The following is a 13,813-nucleotide window of genomic DNA, read 5'->3' as shown; positions in this document are numbered from 1 at the left end:
TTTAATTCACTTCTTGAGGTGTGATTATTTTTTTTAGAACCTCCATTTAAGATTTAAAGATTAAGATTTAGAACCTGCAGTCACAGCTCAAGCTAACTCCGCCGCTTTGTGATGCCTTGCCTTGGTTAAGGCCAGTGGAGATCACTCGCTTACCTTTTTTTCATACACAGTTTTAGCCTCCAGTCGCTGTTTTTCAACCAGCTGCTCATATTGCGCCCTCATCTCTTCCATGATTTTACCAAGATCCACAGGTGGCGCTACATCGATCTCCACGTTGACAGCTCCTGTTGCTTGTTTATGGAGCTCATGAATTTCCTGATTATTGAAATGAATAGGGTACATAAATACATCATACACATACATACATCACCCTTTTGTATATGAAACCAGCTCATATCAACCTATACCTAAATCTCCCAATTTTTGCACAAAGAATATTTTTGCTATAGGTAAATTTATATAATTTTGTGACAACCAGAAACAGAAAAAGTAGTAGAAATGAATTGGCCCTGAATATACTACTGCTATAATTACAACTTTTTTAATACATGGACAATGAATGGAGAGGGAGCATGTATATCCTAGGCGGTGCTTCACGGAAACATAAGATATTTCAAATGTCTGGATGCCAAGAAAGTGGAAAACGGAGCACTCACCCGGTAGGTGTCCTCAAACATAGGCTAGTCCCCTAGCAGGGTCTTCGTCAGGGAGGTGGTGGATGGAACGGGGAGAGCTCAGATGCCAGCCACGGTCCGTATCGTGCCAATGGGCGCTTCGTCAGGCCGTCTGAGCTCCTCCCGTTCCATCCACCGCCTCCCTGACGAAGACCCTGCTAGGAGAATAGCCTACCTGTGAGGACACGTACTGGGTGAGTGCTCTGTTTTCCAATTTCTTGGCACCCACACATTTTTATATCATTTTGGACCAGGGGCCTGATCCAAAGTGTAGATACCAGATTTAAAGAGGTACTCTGGATCTAGACATCTTATCCCTTATCCAAAGTTCTATGGGAGGGGCGTGACATGTCTATGGGAGGGTGCGTGATGGCATCATGAATGGAGGGGGTGTTGAGCGACATCCCAAGGGGGCGTGGCACTACGTCACAACTATGGTCGCCCAAACCCATAGTTCTGAACATAATGTTTAGAACGCCGGGGTGCCTATAAGGAGATTGCAGGGGGTCCCATTGCCTGTACCCCTGTGATCAGACATCTTATCCCCTATTCTTTGGATAGGGGATAAATTGTCTAGGGGGGAGTACCCTTTACATTGATCCCATGTGCCCGCTGCATAAGAAAGAGATGGCAGCACATGCAAATGGCCTACACCATTGTTTAAGAGCCGAGACAATTGCTCTCTATCACCCAAAGTGCAAGAAAAAGTGCAAACGTGTCACACTAAAAAACGCGCACAAAGGATGCGTTCTATCGCTAAGCCCTTCTCCAACAGGAGAGAGGCCCCCCAACAAACCTACCCTTCACCTCGGGGCCAAAAGGCACCTGCAAGGATCCAGGTTCGATGCCCCTTTTCGCCGAAGCTACTAAGGGGACGAAAATGCTCCTGGCTTCAACCTAGGCGTTAACCAAAGTATTAGCCAAGGAGCCGTATACTGATGGCATCTTGACCGAAGCCAAGATGCCCAGGGGCTGCAGGGAGGTGAGGAACCTAATGGCCACACACACCTCCCCTAGACCGCCAGGAGGGACACCCAGAAGAACTACCGCATCCTGCCAATCCTGTGTACAAAGAAAAACACGAAACGTGGCATAAGTGAATGAAGTGCAGATATACTGCCCGGTCATCCGGCCGGATCTATAAAAATTTCCCCGATCCAAGCCAGAAGGCCGGGATACCAAGGGTGAGTGCGTTCACTCAGTGAGTTATAACACCCAGTGAGTTTCGGCACCTCAGGGTAACCACTCCCCGAGGCACAGAAGTACCTCGGCTCTACACCCCTCTACCTCATGGCGAGACCAGGAGGAAACCAGTCACATCAGGACAGCCGTCGAGCTGATTCCTCAGAACCAGCCCCGGAACACCCTGGTACACCTGCTCCCTCCATGCAGCATCCATCCTACATCAATGGCCAAAGACTAAACCACTGATAAGAACAGATACTACACTTGACCTTAGCCAAAAGGCCGAGTCCTACACCATTGTAGTCTAAGGAATAAGTAGGACAGCATAATGATTGAGGAAATGTTCCCATGTGGGAATAAAGTAGATTTTCTGACTTGACACACCCATGTATTAGGGAGATGCTTTAGAAAACATTGTTGTCTATAAGGGATGCAGGCACAGCATACTGTATCCACTTGCTTACCTCTTTGTGGTTCTTCTTTAGATGGATAATTTCTTCATTCAGATGCTCGATTTGCATCTCTAGGTCGGTCCTGGCAATTGTGAGCTGGTCAATAACCTTGCGTAATTCAACAATGTCTTTTTCTACTGTTAGTCGGATCCCTTGCTCATTCTCAAGCCTACAGTGAAAAATTAAAGGAAATTTACAAGTCAGGGAAAGGCCCATAAACTATGCTCTGGTCCACCAGATGCTGTTAATGGTACCATAACGTGACTGGAAAACACCACTGTACCCAGAATGAATAACATTCCATTACTTAACTGGATGACACCACCATACCATGACTGGATAACACCACCATACCATGGCTGGATAACACCACCATACCATAACTGGACAACACCACCATACTATGACTGGATAACACCACTATACCATGACTGGATAACACCACCATACCATGACTGATTTACACCCCCATACCATGACTGGATAACATCACAATACCATGACTGGATAACACCACCATACCATAACTGGACAACACCCCCATACTAGGACTGGATAACACCCCCATACCATGACTGGACAACACCACCATACCATTACTGGATAACAGAAGGAAACACAAGCAGTCCAACCAGCTCACCCCGCCGGACAGATGGAGCACGGACTCCTGGTGCATTCGTCTGTTAATAAATCGGATTTTACTTGCAACTGAGCTGGACTCCATCCTCCATTTTCTACATGACTGGATAACACCACCATACCATGAATGATTTACACCCCCATACCATGACTGGATAACACCACCATACCATGACTGGATAACATCACCATACCATGACTGGATAACATAACCATACCATGACTGATTTACACACCCATACCATGACTGGATAGCATCCCCATACCATAACTGATTTACACCACCATATCGTGACTGGATAACACCACCATTCCATGACTGGACAACACCACTGTACCATGACAGGATAACACCACCATACCATGACTGGATAACACCACCATACCATGACAGGATAACACCACCATACCATGACAGGATAACATCACCATACCATGACTGGACAACACCACCATACCATGACTGGATAACACCACCATACCATGACAGGATAACACCACCATACCATGACTGGATAACACCACCATACCATGACAGGATAACATCACCATACCATGACTGGACACCACCACCATACCATGACCGGATAAAACCACCATACCATGACTGGATAACACCACCATGCCATGACTGTTTTACACCCCCATACATGACTGGATAACACCACCATACCATGACTGGATAACACCACCATACCATGACCGGATAAAACCACCATACCATGACTGGATAACACCACCATACCATGACTGATTTACACCCCCATACATGACTGGATAACACCACCATACCATGACTGGATAACATCACCATACCATGACTGGATAACACCACCATACCATGGCTGGATAACATCACCATACCATGACTGGATAACACCACCATACCATGACAGGACACCACCACCATACCATGACTGGACAACACCACCATGTCTGTGTGCTGCACACTCTTTAACTGGGTGAGGTGCCAGGGTTGACTGCTGCTCCGCCAATCAGAACTTACTGTGCTCAGGCTCAGACTGTCATGCCACTACCTACTCACTGCTTTCAAGTCCGAGAGACTGCGGTATATCCCCTCCAGCAAGTACCAGCAAGTCTAAGATTGTACCACATACCCGCTCCCCCCCCCATTACCACCCCAGCCTGCCATACAAGCCACTGGCCCAAGTTATGTATAATTTACCTGTATAAATCTACACTTCACCATGACCATGACTGACATAACCTGTAGCTCATTTGCCTTCATTATAGACCATAGTCTGGAGGCCCAAAGGTAGCTATATGATAAGATTATTCTTAATAATATTAATAAAAAAATGTGCCACTTTTTATGCTAGTTTACGGGTGTCAAGCAATGATAACCCACCTCCCCCCCCCCCCCTCCCGAGAATGTTTTTCTTACTTAATTTTGAAGTCATCTGCAGCCAACCTTGCATTATCAAGCTCAAGAAAATATCTTGCATTTTCTATGCTTGCGTCCAGAATCTAAAAAAACAAAGACCACTAAAATTATGATATGGCCACAAATATGTCACGATGATCAAACACTCAAACCCTCAGGTATTATCTCAGTATTTTCATCCGGTTCAGGAAGATGAGAGATGGAGAACTGTTTGCCCCGGGCCTAATACTGAATAACTGCTGTCGACCAATAAATATACTATAGAACATGTAAACAAGTAAGTAACGGAGTTGCGTTTTAATATACAAATATAATGTAATGAAAGCCCATGGTCCAATAAACAAATTCAGGGTACGTTCACACTTGCATATTTTTGCTGCAGATCTAACGCAGATTTGCTGTAATAGATTTTGCTACCCATTGAAGTCAATGAGCAGCAAATCTGCAGCAGATCTTCAGCAAAAAATATGCAAGTGTGAACGTACCCTTAAAAGGGTACTCCGGCGGAATTTTTTTTTTTGAAACAGTTAAACAGTTTTGTAAATGACTTATTTTTAAAAATATTAACCCTTCCGGTACTTATCAGCTGCTGTATGTTCCAGAGGAAGTTCTTTTCTTTTTGAATTTCCTTTCTGTCTGACCACAGTGCTCTCGGCTGACACCTCTGTCCATGTCAGGAACTGTCCAGAGCAGGAACAATTCCCCATCGCAAACCTCTCCTGCTCTAGACAGTTCCTGACATGGACAGAGGTGTCAGCAGAGAGCACTGTGGACAGACAAAAAAGAAATTCAAAAAGAAAAAAAACTTCCTCTATATTATACAGCAGCTGATAAGTACTGGAAGGATCACTTTTTTAAATAGAAGTAATTTACAAATCCGTTTAACTCTCTGGCACCAGTTGATTTAAAAAAAAAAAAAAAATGTTTTTCCACCGGTGTACCCCTTTAAACAGATATTAAAAATTAAAGAGTACCTATTATGATCTTGTTAAATTTTATAATCCTCTCAGTTCACTGCCCCCATTATTATAAACCACCTCCTGCCTTTTTTTTTTTATTATTATTTTTTAGTTTTCTACCTTGATATTGCTCTGTATTTTCTGCTCAGTCTCAGTCAGATTCACAGACTGGGAAGGGGCGTTCCCAAGCAGGCGTGACATCATCTGAAGCCATACAGGGGAGAACTTTCTCCCTCACTCAGCTATACACAGCCCACAGCAGTTCAGTGTGAGATGATCTATGATTGGCTAAGGCTGCACACACACCCCTCAGTATCTGCTGATTTTGGACTTCTGCCAGGCCAGCAGGAATACAAAGTCTGAGATGGGGGGGGAAATGTGCTCTGGACAAGTAATGAGACACCTAGTGGCAGCATTTTTAAACACAAATAAACATAGAAAACATACATTAGAAAGATTTTTTATTTACCATATGTAGTGTTGCTCGCAAATATTCACAATGCGAATTCTATTCGCGAATATTGCATATTCGCGAATTTGCGAATATTCGCACTATATATTCGCAATTCCGAATATTTTTTTCTATTTTCACAGTACACATCACAGTGATCATCCCTCTCTGCTTCCAGCTTATGTGGTGTAAAGAAAGCTCTAATACTACTGTGTGAGACTGGCGTGCAAATTTTCGCATATGTTAATTTTTGCATATGCGAATTTTAGTATAAGCGAATGTTCGCATATGCGAAAATAAAATGTGAATATGCGAATTTAACGAATATATGACGAATATTCGTCCATATATTCGCTAAATATCGCGAATTCGAATATGGCCTATGCTGCTCAACACTAACCATAAGGAGTGGAATAGCAAAAATTTTAATGACAGTGTCCATTTAAATGTCCTACTTTTATCAGATAAACAAAAAGGTTAGGTGTGCTCCAAGAAAAAATGAGCTAAAGATTTTCACTGCTACTGGATAGTTACAAAACATAACAACAACTTTGTTCTATGTAGTTACCGGCTCCTCAGATACTGTAGCGCAGATTTGGTCATTTACCATAACCAGAAGCAGAACTGGTACCTCCTGTGCCCCAATGCAAAATCTTTAACAAGCGCCCAACCTGCCATTCATAGTAGTGGTGTCTTCTCAATGAGCCCCTCAAGCACCATGGCAAGGGTTTAACTGCTACCTCTGCACCCCCTATAGCGGTATTTGTTGGGTTGTTTGAGCTTATCTTTCTATATCATATCTATCTATCTCATATCTATCTATCTGTCTGTCTGTCTATCTATCTATTTCATATCTATCTATCTCATAGCTATCTCATATCTATCTATCTATCTATCTATCTATCTATCTCATATCTATCTATCTATCTATCTATCTATCTCATATCTATTTGTCTGTCTGTCTATCTATCTATTTAATATCTCTCTATCTATTTCATATTTATCTATCTATCTCATATCTATCTATCTATCTATCTCTCATATCTATCTATCTCATATCTATCTATCTCATATCTTTCTATCTCATATCTATCTGGCTGTCTGTCTGTCTATCTATTTATTTCATATCTATCTATCTATCTCATATCTATGTCTGTCTGTCTGTCTCTATCTATTTCATATTTATCTATCTATCTCATATCTATCTATCTATCTATCTATTTCATATCTTTCTATCTAATATCTATCTATTTATCTCTCTATCTCATATCTATCTATATATCTATCTATCTCATATGTATCTATCTATTATATATCTCATATCTATCTCATATGTATCTATCTTTCTATCTCATATGTATCTATCTATCTCATATCTATCTGTGAATCTGTCTATCTATCATCTATCTGTCTCCTATCTATCTATCTATCTATCTTTCTATCTATCTATCTATCTATCTATCTATCTATCTCATATCTATCTATCTATCTATCTCATATCTATCTATCTCTTATCTATGTCCTATCTATCTATCTATATATCTATCTATCTCCTATCTATCTATTTATCTATCTCCTATCTATCTATCTATCTATCTCATATCTATCTCTTATCTATGTCCTATCTCATATCTATCTATCTATCTATCTATCTCATATCTATCTCTTATCTATGTCCTATCTATCTATTTATATATCTATCTATCTCATATCTATTTATCTATCTCCTATCTATCTATCTCATATCTATCTCTTATCTATGTCCTATCTCACATCTATCTATCTATCTATCAATATCATATCTATCTATCAATCTCATATCTATCTATCTATCTATCTATCTATCTCATATCTATCTATCTATCTCATATCTATCTATCTATCTCTTATCTATGTCCTATCTTTCTACCTATCTATCACCAATACAAATTAATTTAACATTATATAAAATAATCTATACGCATATCTGCCATATAAAACAGTTCTGTCTGATCCATATGGACAACCAGTTACCTGTTGTCTTAGCTCCTCAATAGTTTTGAAGTAACGTCTGTCATCTCTTTCAGAGCCTCCGCTGTTCTTGCTGTACCATTCCCTTATCTGCCCATCTAGTTTGGCATTGGCCTCCTCCAAGGAGTGCACTTGGTGTATGTAGCTGGCCAAACGTTCATTGAGATTCTGCATGGTCACCTTCTCATTCCCCATGATTCCAATACCTCCATATTGAATGTATCCACCGGCGACCACAGCATTATATTGAGTGGATGAAATTTTGGTGCCCAGTCCCCCTGCCCCGGCATAGACACTGGAAGCATAGCCACCACCTGATACCTTGTGGTAAACTCCACTGCTAACACTGCTAGTCTTTATGGACCCCGACTGGATGGAAGTCATCTTCTTCAAAGACATCTGGTTGTACATTGTGCGACACTGGACTGAGCTCTTCTCTTGTATGGACCCAAAATGAAATGACAAGTCTGAACTCTCAGTGTTCGGTATCTAGTGGTAAAAGTCCACTTTAATGTTTGGTTAGTGATCAGTGACCTCGCTGCCCAGGGACGCCATCGCCCAGAGGTCATTGTTCTCTTTCAACATTGACTCATCTTCAAACCATTTTCTGTATGACAATGAAGTTCATGAGGACTCAATACCTCATCGACAACCTGAACAATCTTTACCCGTCTCATCGAAATTATAAACATATTAACCAGTTACAATCACCTGACTATTTCCTGAAATTCTTAAAGGGGATGTCTTAATAAATCCATATTTATATTCTACCTGGGAATTCTGAGTTAGGAAAGGGGGCTTAGAGTAAGGATTATCATTTCTTGGTCAGAGTACAGAGGGGTTCAAGAGTACCTCTCATGATCTTGTTATATTTTATAATCCTCACAGATCACTGCCCCCCATCATGATAAACCACCCCCTGCCTTTATTTTTTTATTTTTTTTTTTTTTTAGTTTTCTACCTTGATATTGCTCTGTATTTTCTGCTCAGTCAGATTCTCAGACTCGGAAGGGCGTGACATCAGCAGGCGTGACATCATCTGAAGCCATACAGGGGATGGCTACACAGAGCAGTTCAGTGTGAGATGAGCTATGATTGGCTAAGGCAGCACACACACCTCTCAGCATTCCAGACAGCATTTCCTGATTTTGGACTTGTGCCAGGCCAGCAGAAGTCCAAAATCTATGCAAGACATGGGAGGAAATGTTCTCTGAACAAGTAGGGAGACACCTAGTGGCAGCTTTTTTAAACACAATTAAATCAAAGTACATTAGAAAGATTTTTTATTTACCATAAGGAGTGCAAGAGCAAAAATTTGTCTTAGTGATAGTGCCCATTTCACAAGAGTGTCTCCTGCTCTGGAGGACCTGTCCTGTCTTACATTTTAAAGGCAACCCATTGATTTGAATTAGCACTGTGTAATTCCACTTTTCATCTGTGGTGGTGCTGTAGGGAAATTCAGCACTTTTTGCCAGATTTACTCACAGAATTCTGATTAGTACTGTGTGTTATAGGATCTTTCTAACAAGTAAAACAACTTTCGTGTCTGTTCAATGGACGTTTTTTTCAAGGCTGGTATGGTTGAGGGCCTTTCCTCAAAAACCGGCCATCAATTTCTGATCAGGCCCATACTACACAGTAAAAAGGGCTTGAAAGAGTAGGCTCCATACATTATGTAGTGGTGGTGCTGCGTAACTGCACTCAGATCCTGTTTAAAGGGGTACTCCGCCTCTAGACATCTTATCCCTTAGCCAAAGGATAGGGGATAAGATGTCTGATCTCAGGGGTCCCGCCGCTGGGGACCCCCGTGATCTCGGCTATGGCACCCCAGACATCCGGTCCCTGGAGCGAACTTCACTCCATGCCGGATGACTAGCAGTGCAGGGCAGAGGCTCGTGACATCAAGTTCCCCCCCGCACGTGACGTCACGGCCATGCCCCTCAATGCAAGTCTATGAGAGGGGGCGTGGCAGCCGTCTCGCCCCCTCCCATAGACTTGCATTGATGGGGCATGGCCGGATCACAAGCGCGGCGTGGCCGTGACATTACGAGCCTCCGGCACTGCACCCAACACTCAAAACAAACGCTGGGTGCAGCAGGGAGATTGCGGGTGTCCCCAGCGGCGGGACCCCTGCGATCAGACACCTTATCCCATTCCTTTGGATAGGAGATAAGATGTCTAGGGGTTGAGTACCCCTTTAAGTCAACAGGAGCTGACCTGCAGTAACCAGGCCTTACCACTATGCCATCAACAGAGCCAACTGTTTCCCAACCTGTTCACTTTGCGGTGCGAGTGTCAAATAGGTGATCAGTGTAGGTTTCGGTACCCAGCTATTGATCCCATCCTGAAGAAAGTTATCAATCATATTTACCTAGAAAACTCCTTTTATAGACAGAATTAGGAGTTCTGAAATGACAGAGGCAGTGGCTATATTGAAGACTATAGCAAACATCAAAACAGATCCTAATTTTGGTGACAGGCTTTGCAAATCATGTTTTTACCATCCAAGCCCTCTTGAGCCTATTCCTCATCTTAGTTCTGGAGTGGACTATTATATGCAGGTTCTTACCACCCATGGGCCCCATATAAGCTTTATGATCTGCCTCTTTGGTATGTAAAGACTTGAGAAGAATGTTAAAGGGGTACTCCGCCCCTAGACATCTTGTCCCCTATCCAAAGGATAAAATGTCTGATTGAGGGGGGAGGGGTGGGGGGTGCGCCGCTGGGGACCTCTGCAATCTCGGCTGCGGCACCCCAGACATCCAGTGCTTGGAGTGAAGTTCGCTCTGTGCCAAATGACTGGCGATGCGGGTTGGACGCTTGTGACGTTACGTCCGCGCCCCGCTCACGATGTCACTGCCGCGCCCCCTCAATGCAATTCTATGGGAGGGTGGCGTGACGGCCATCACGCCCCCTCCCATAGACTTGCATTGAGGTGGCTAGGCCATGACATCACGAGCCTTCGCCGCTCTAAATGAACGCCGGGTGCTGCAGGGAGATTGCGGGGGTTCCCCGCTGGGGACATCTTATCTCCTATACTTTGGATAGGGGATAAGATGTGTAGGGGCAGAGTACCCCTTTAAGCAATCTTATCTATTAGCCTGAATCATTAGAGGCTATGAAGAGGATCTCTTACTCTAGGGAACCTTACATCTTCATACATTACATGGATAGACACTTTTCCTGTGGTGGTCCTGCTGCAGTATTAAAGGGGTACTCCCATGGAAAACTTATTTTTTTTAATCAACTGGTGCCAGAAAGTTAAACAGATTTGTAAATTACTTCTATTAAAAAAATCTTAATCCTTCCAGTACTTTTTAGGGGCTGTATACTACAGAGGAAATGCTTTTCTTTTTGGATTCCTCTGATGTCACGACCACAGTGCTCTCTGCTGACCTCTGCTGTCTGTTTTTGGAACTGTCCAGAGCAGGGGAAAATCCCCATACCAAACATATGCTGCTCTGGACAGTTCCTAAAATGGACAGCCGAGGTCAGCAGAGAGCACTGTGGTCGTGACAGAAGAGAAATCCAAAAAGAAAACCATTTCCTCTGTAGTATACAGCCCATAAAATGTACTGAAAGGATTAAGATTTTTTAATAGAAGTCATTTACAAATCTGTTTAACTTTCTGGCACCAGTTCCCACGGGAGTACCCCTTTAAACAATTGGCATTTGGTTACCCAATAGATTATAGCTGATCACCGGAGGTTTTAGGATTTCCTTAGTCTACCATTCTAACATTTTCTTGTGTCTAGTGGTGATGCATCTTCCATTGGGGTGGTCATGGTGGTCTTTGGTGTAAACCAACATTATCTTGTCCCAAATTCCTAGAAGTTGTAGCTTTATGCTCTGCATGATTTAATCCAATGTTTCCCAACCAGTGTGCCTCCAGCTGTAGCAAAACTACAACTCCCAGCATGCCCAGACAGCCAGCGGCTGTCTGGGCATGCTGGGAGTTGTAGTTTTGCAACAGCTGGAGGCACCCTGGTTGGAAAACACTGATTTCATCTAAATGTAATCTACTGTATAAGCATTTGCTTGAGAATGATGATCGACAATCTTTATCAAAGAATAAAATATTGAAACAACTTGATTTTAATGTATTAATATGTTTATTGGAAATCTTCCACAAGTCACGACATAATAAGGAAGAGCTTATGACTATTTTTGTTATTTTTGAAGTATACTTGGTAGTTTCTCCTCGACCTCCTTAATTTCAGTGGCCACCACTTTTCCATCAATCACCTCTTCCACAATGGTCTTTATCTTTCGGCTTCTATTAAGTTCTGGAAGTAAAGCATAAGTAATTGTTAAAGGGGTTATCCAGGAAAAAACTTTATATATATATATATATATATATATATATATATATATATATATATATATATATATATATATATATATATATATAAACTGGCTCCAGAAAGTTAAACAGATTTGTAAATTACTTCTATTAAAAAATCTTAATCCTTTCAGTACTTATGAGCTGCTGAAGTCGAATTGTTCTTTTCCGTCTAAGTGCTCTCTGATGACACCTGTCTCAGGAACCGCCCAGTTTACAAGAGGTTTGCTATGGGGATTTTCTTCTAAACTGGGCGGTTCCCGGGACATGTATCATCAGAGAGCACTTAGACAGTAAAGAACAACCCAACTTCAGAAGCTCATAAGTACTGAAAGGATTAAGATTTTTTAATAGAAGTAATATACAAATCTATTTAACTTTATGGAGCCAGTTGATGAAAGTTTGGGTCCCCAGACTTTAGACTTCCACTTAAAGGGGTACTCCGGTGGAAAACTTTTTTTTTTTTTTTTAAATCAACTGGTGCAAGATTTCTAAATTGCTTCTATTAAAAAAATCTTAATCCTTCCAGTACTTATTAGCTGCTGAAAACTACAGAGGAAATGGTTTTCTTTTTGGAACACAAAGCTCTCTGCTGACATCATGACCACAGTGCTCTCTGCTGACATCTCTGTCCATTTTAAGAACTGTCCAGAGCAGGAGAAAATCCCCATAGCAAACATATGCTGCTCTGAACAGTTCCTAAAATGGACAGAGATGTCAGCAGAGAGCACTGTGGTCATGATGTCAGCAGAGAGCTCTGTGTTCCAAAAAGAAAACCATTTCCTCTGTAGTATTCAGCACCTAATAAGTACTGGAAGGATTAAGATTTTTTAACAGAAGTAATTTACAAATCTGTTAACTTTCTGGCACCAGTTGATAAAAAAAAAAAAAAAATGTTTTCCACCGGAGTACCCCTTTAACCTGCCTTTAAAAGCATGTAATATAGACCTATATAGTAGGTCATTTTAATAAGCTACCCTCTTAGTATGACACGGTGATATTACCTCTTAACTTCTCTTCTTCATCCAAAGTCAAAGTGGGACTAAAAAAGAAATAGAAACAAATGAGGTATTTCTGTTTGATAGATGTATTTTTGTGCCATAAATCATAGATCGAGATTAATAATGGGCAGTTAGTCAACACCAAGTAAAAAACCAACCCCAAATAACACAGTGAAATAGAATGATGTCAGCTGGGAAATCTCCAGACTTATGGCAACCATGTCCTGTTTGGAAAGCCTGTTTACAATATTAAATGGGTACGGTCATTAAAAAAAAAAAAAAATAAATAAATAAATATATATATATATATATATATATATATATATATATATTAAATACTTTATGTAAAAAGAAAAATGTTTGCAATATATTTAATAAAAATAAAAAAAATCATGTTTTACATGTTCTTTTTACATTTGTAAATCTGGCCACTAGTCGTAACCCTATATGGCTCAGGATTACTTCCCCCCCTCACGTTGATCACGTTCGGACCAACGCTGGCCGGGCAGCATGGCACAGCGTGGACCGGAATGCCCGTTCACCTGAATGAGGAGAGGGAGATGCAGGGGGGTGGGGATATTAAAATTTTGCGCGCCGCGCATGCACGAGCGCTGTGCTCGCTCTCTGCCTGTTTCCTATACAGGCAGAGAGCGAGCACAGCGGTCGTGCACGTGCTGCACGCAAAATTTTAATAT

The 13,813-nt window shown here is 41.7% G+C and overlaps 2 protein-coding genes across 9 annotated transcripts in view; both read right to left on the bottom strand.

Annotated features, from left to right (window-relative positions):
* LOC130296957 (keratin, type I cytoskeletal 19-like) overlaps nucleotides 1-8,344 on the bottom strand; it is a 30,149-nt gene extending 21,805 nt beyond the window's left edge. Inside the window, exons 1-4 of the mRNA XM_056549038.1 lie at nucleotides 7,779-8,344; nucleotides 4,356-4,438; nucleotides 2,324-2,480; nucleotides 154-315 (exon numbers count right to left, since the gene is read on the bottom strand). Coding sequence (XP_056405013.1) covers nucleotides 154-315; nucleotides 2,324-2,480; nucleotides 4,356-4,438; nucleotides 7,779-8,186 — 810 coding nt within the window. The 5' untranslated portion in view covers nucleotides 8,187-8,344. The remainder of the gene's footprint in view (nucleotides 1-153; nucleotides 316-2,323; nucleotides 2,481-4,355; nucleotides 4,439-7,778) is intronic.
* A 3,535-nt stretch (nucleotides 8,345-11,879) lies between these two features.
* Nucleotides 11,880-13,813, bottom strand: part of LOC130296955 (keratin, type I cytoskeletal 19-like) — a 64,493-nt gene continuing 62,559 nt past the window's right edge. For all 8 annotated transcript variants that reach the window (XM_056549032.1, XM_056549036.1, XM_056549029.1 and 5 more), the window contains 2 exons: nucleotides 13,122-13,159; nucleotides 11,880-12,061 (listed from right to left, as the gene is read on the bottom strand). In XM_056549032.1, the coding sequence (XP_056405007.1) occupies nucleotides 11,946-12,061; nucleotides 13,122-13,159 (154 nt within the window). In that variant the 3' untranslated portion in view covers nucleotides 11,880-11,945. The remainder of the gene's footprint in view (nucleotides 12,062-13,121; nucleotides 13,160-13,813) is intronic.

The sequence above is a fragment of the Hyla sarda genome, chromosome 12, assembly GCF_029499605.1.
Source record: "Hyla sarda isolate aHylSar1 chromosome 12, aHylSar1.hap1, whole genome shotgun sequence".
Lineage (NCBI taxonomy): Eukaryota > Metazoa > Chordata > Amphibia > Anura > Hylidae > Hyla > Hyla sarda.
The sequence above is the reverse complement of the archived record's forward strand: the minus strand, read 5'-3'. Positions and strand labels throughout refer to the sequence as shown.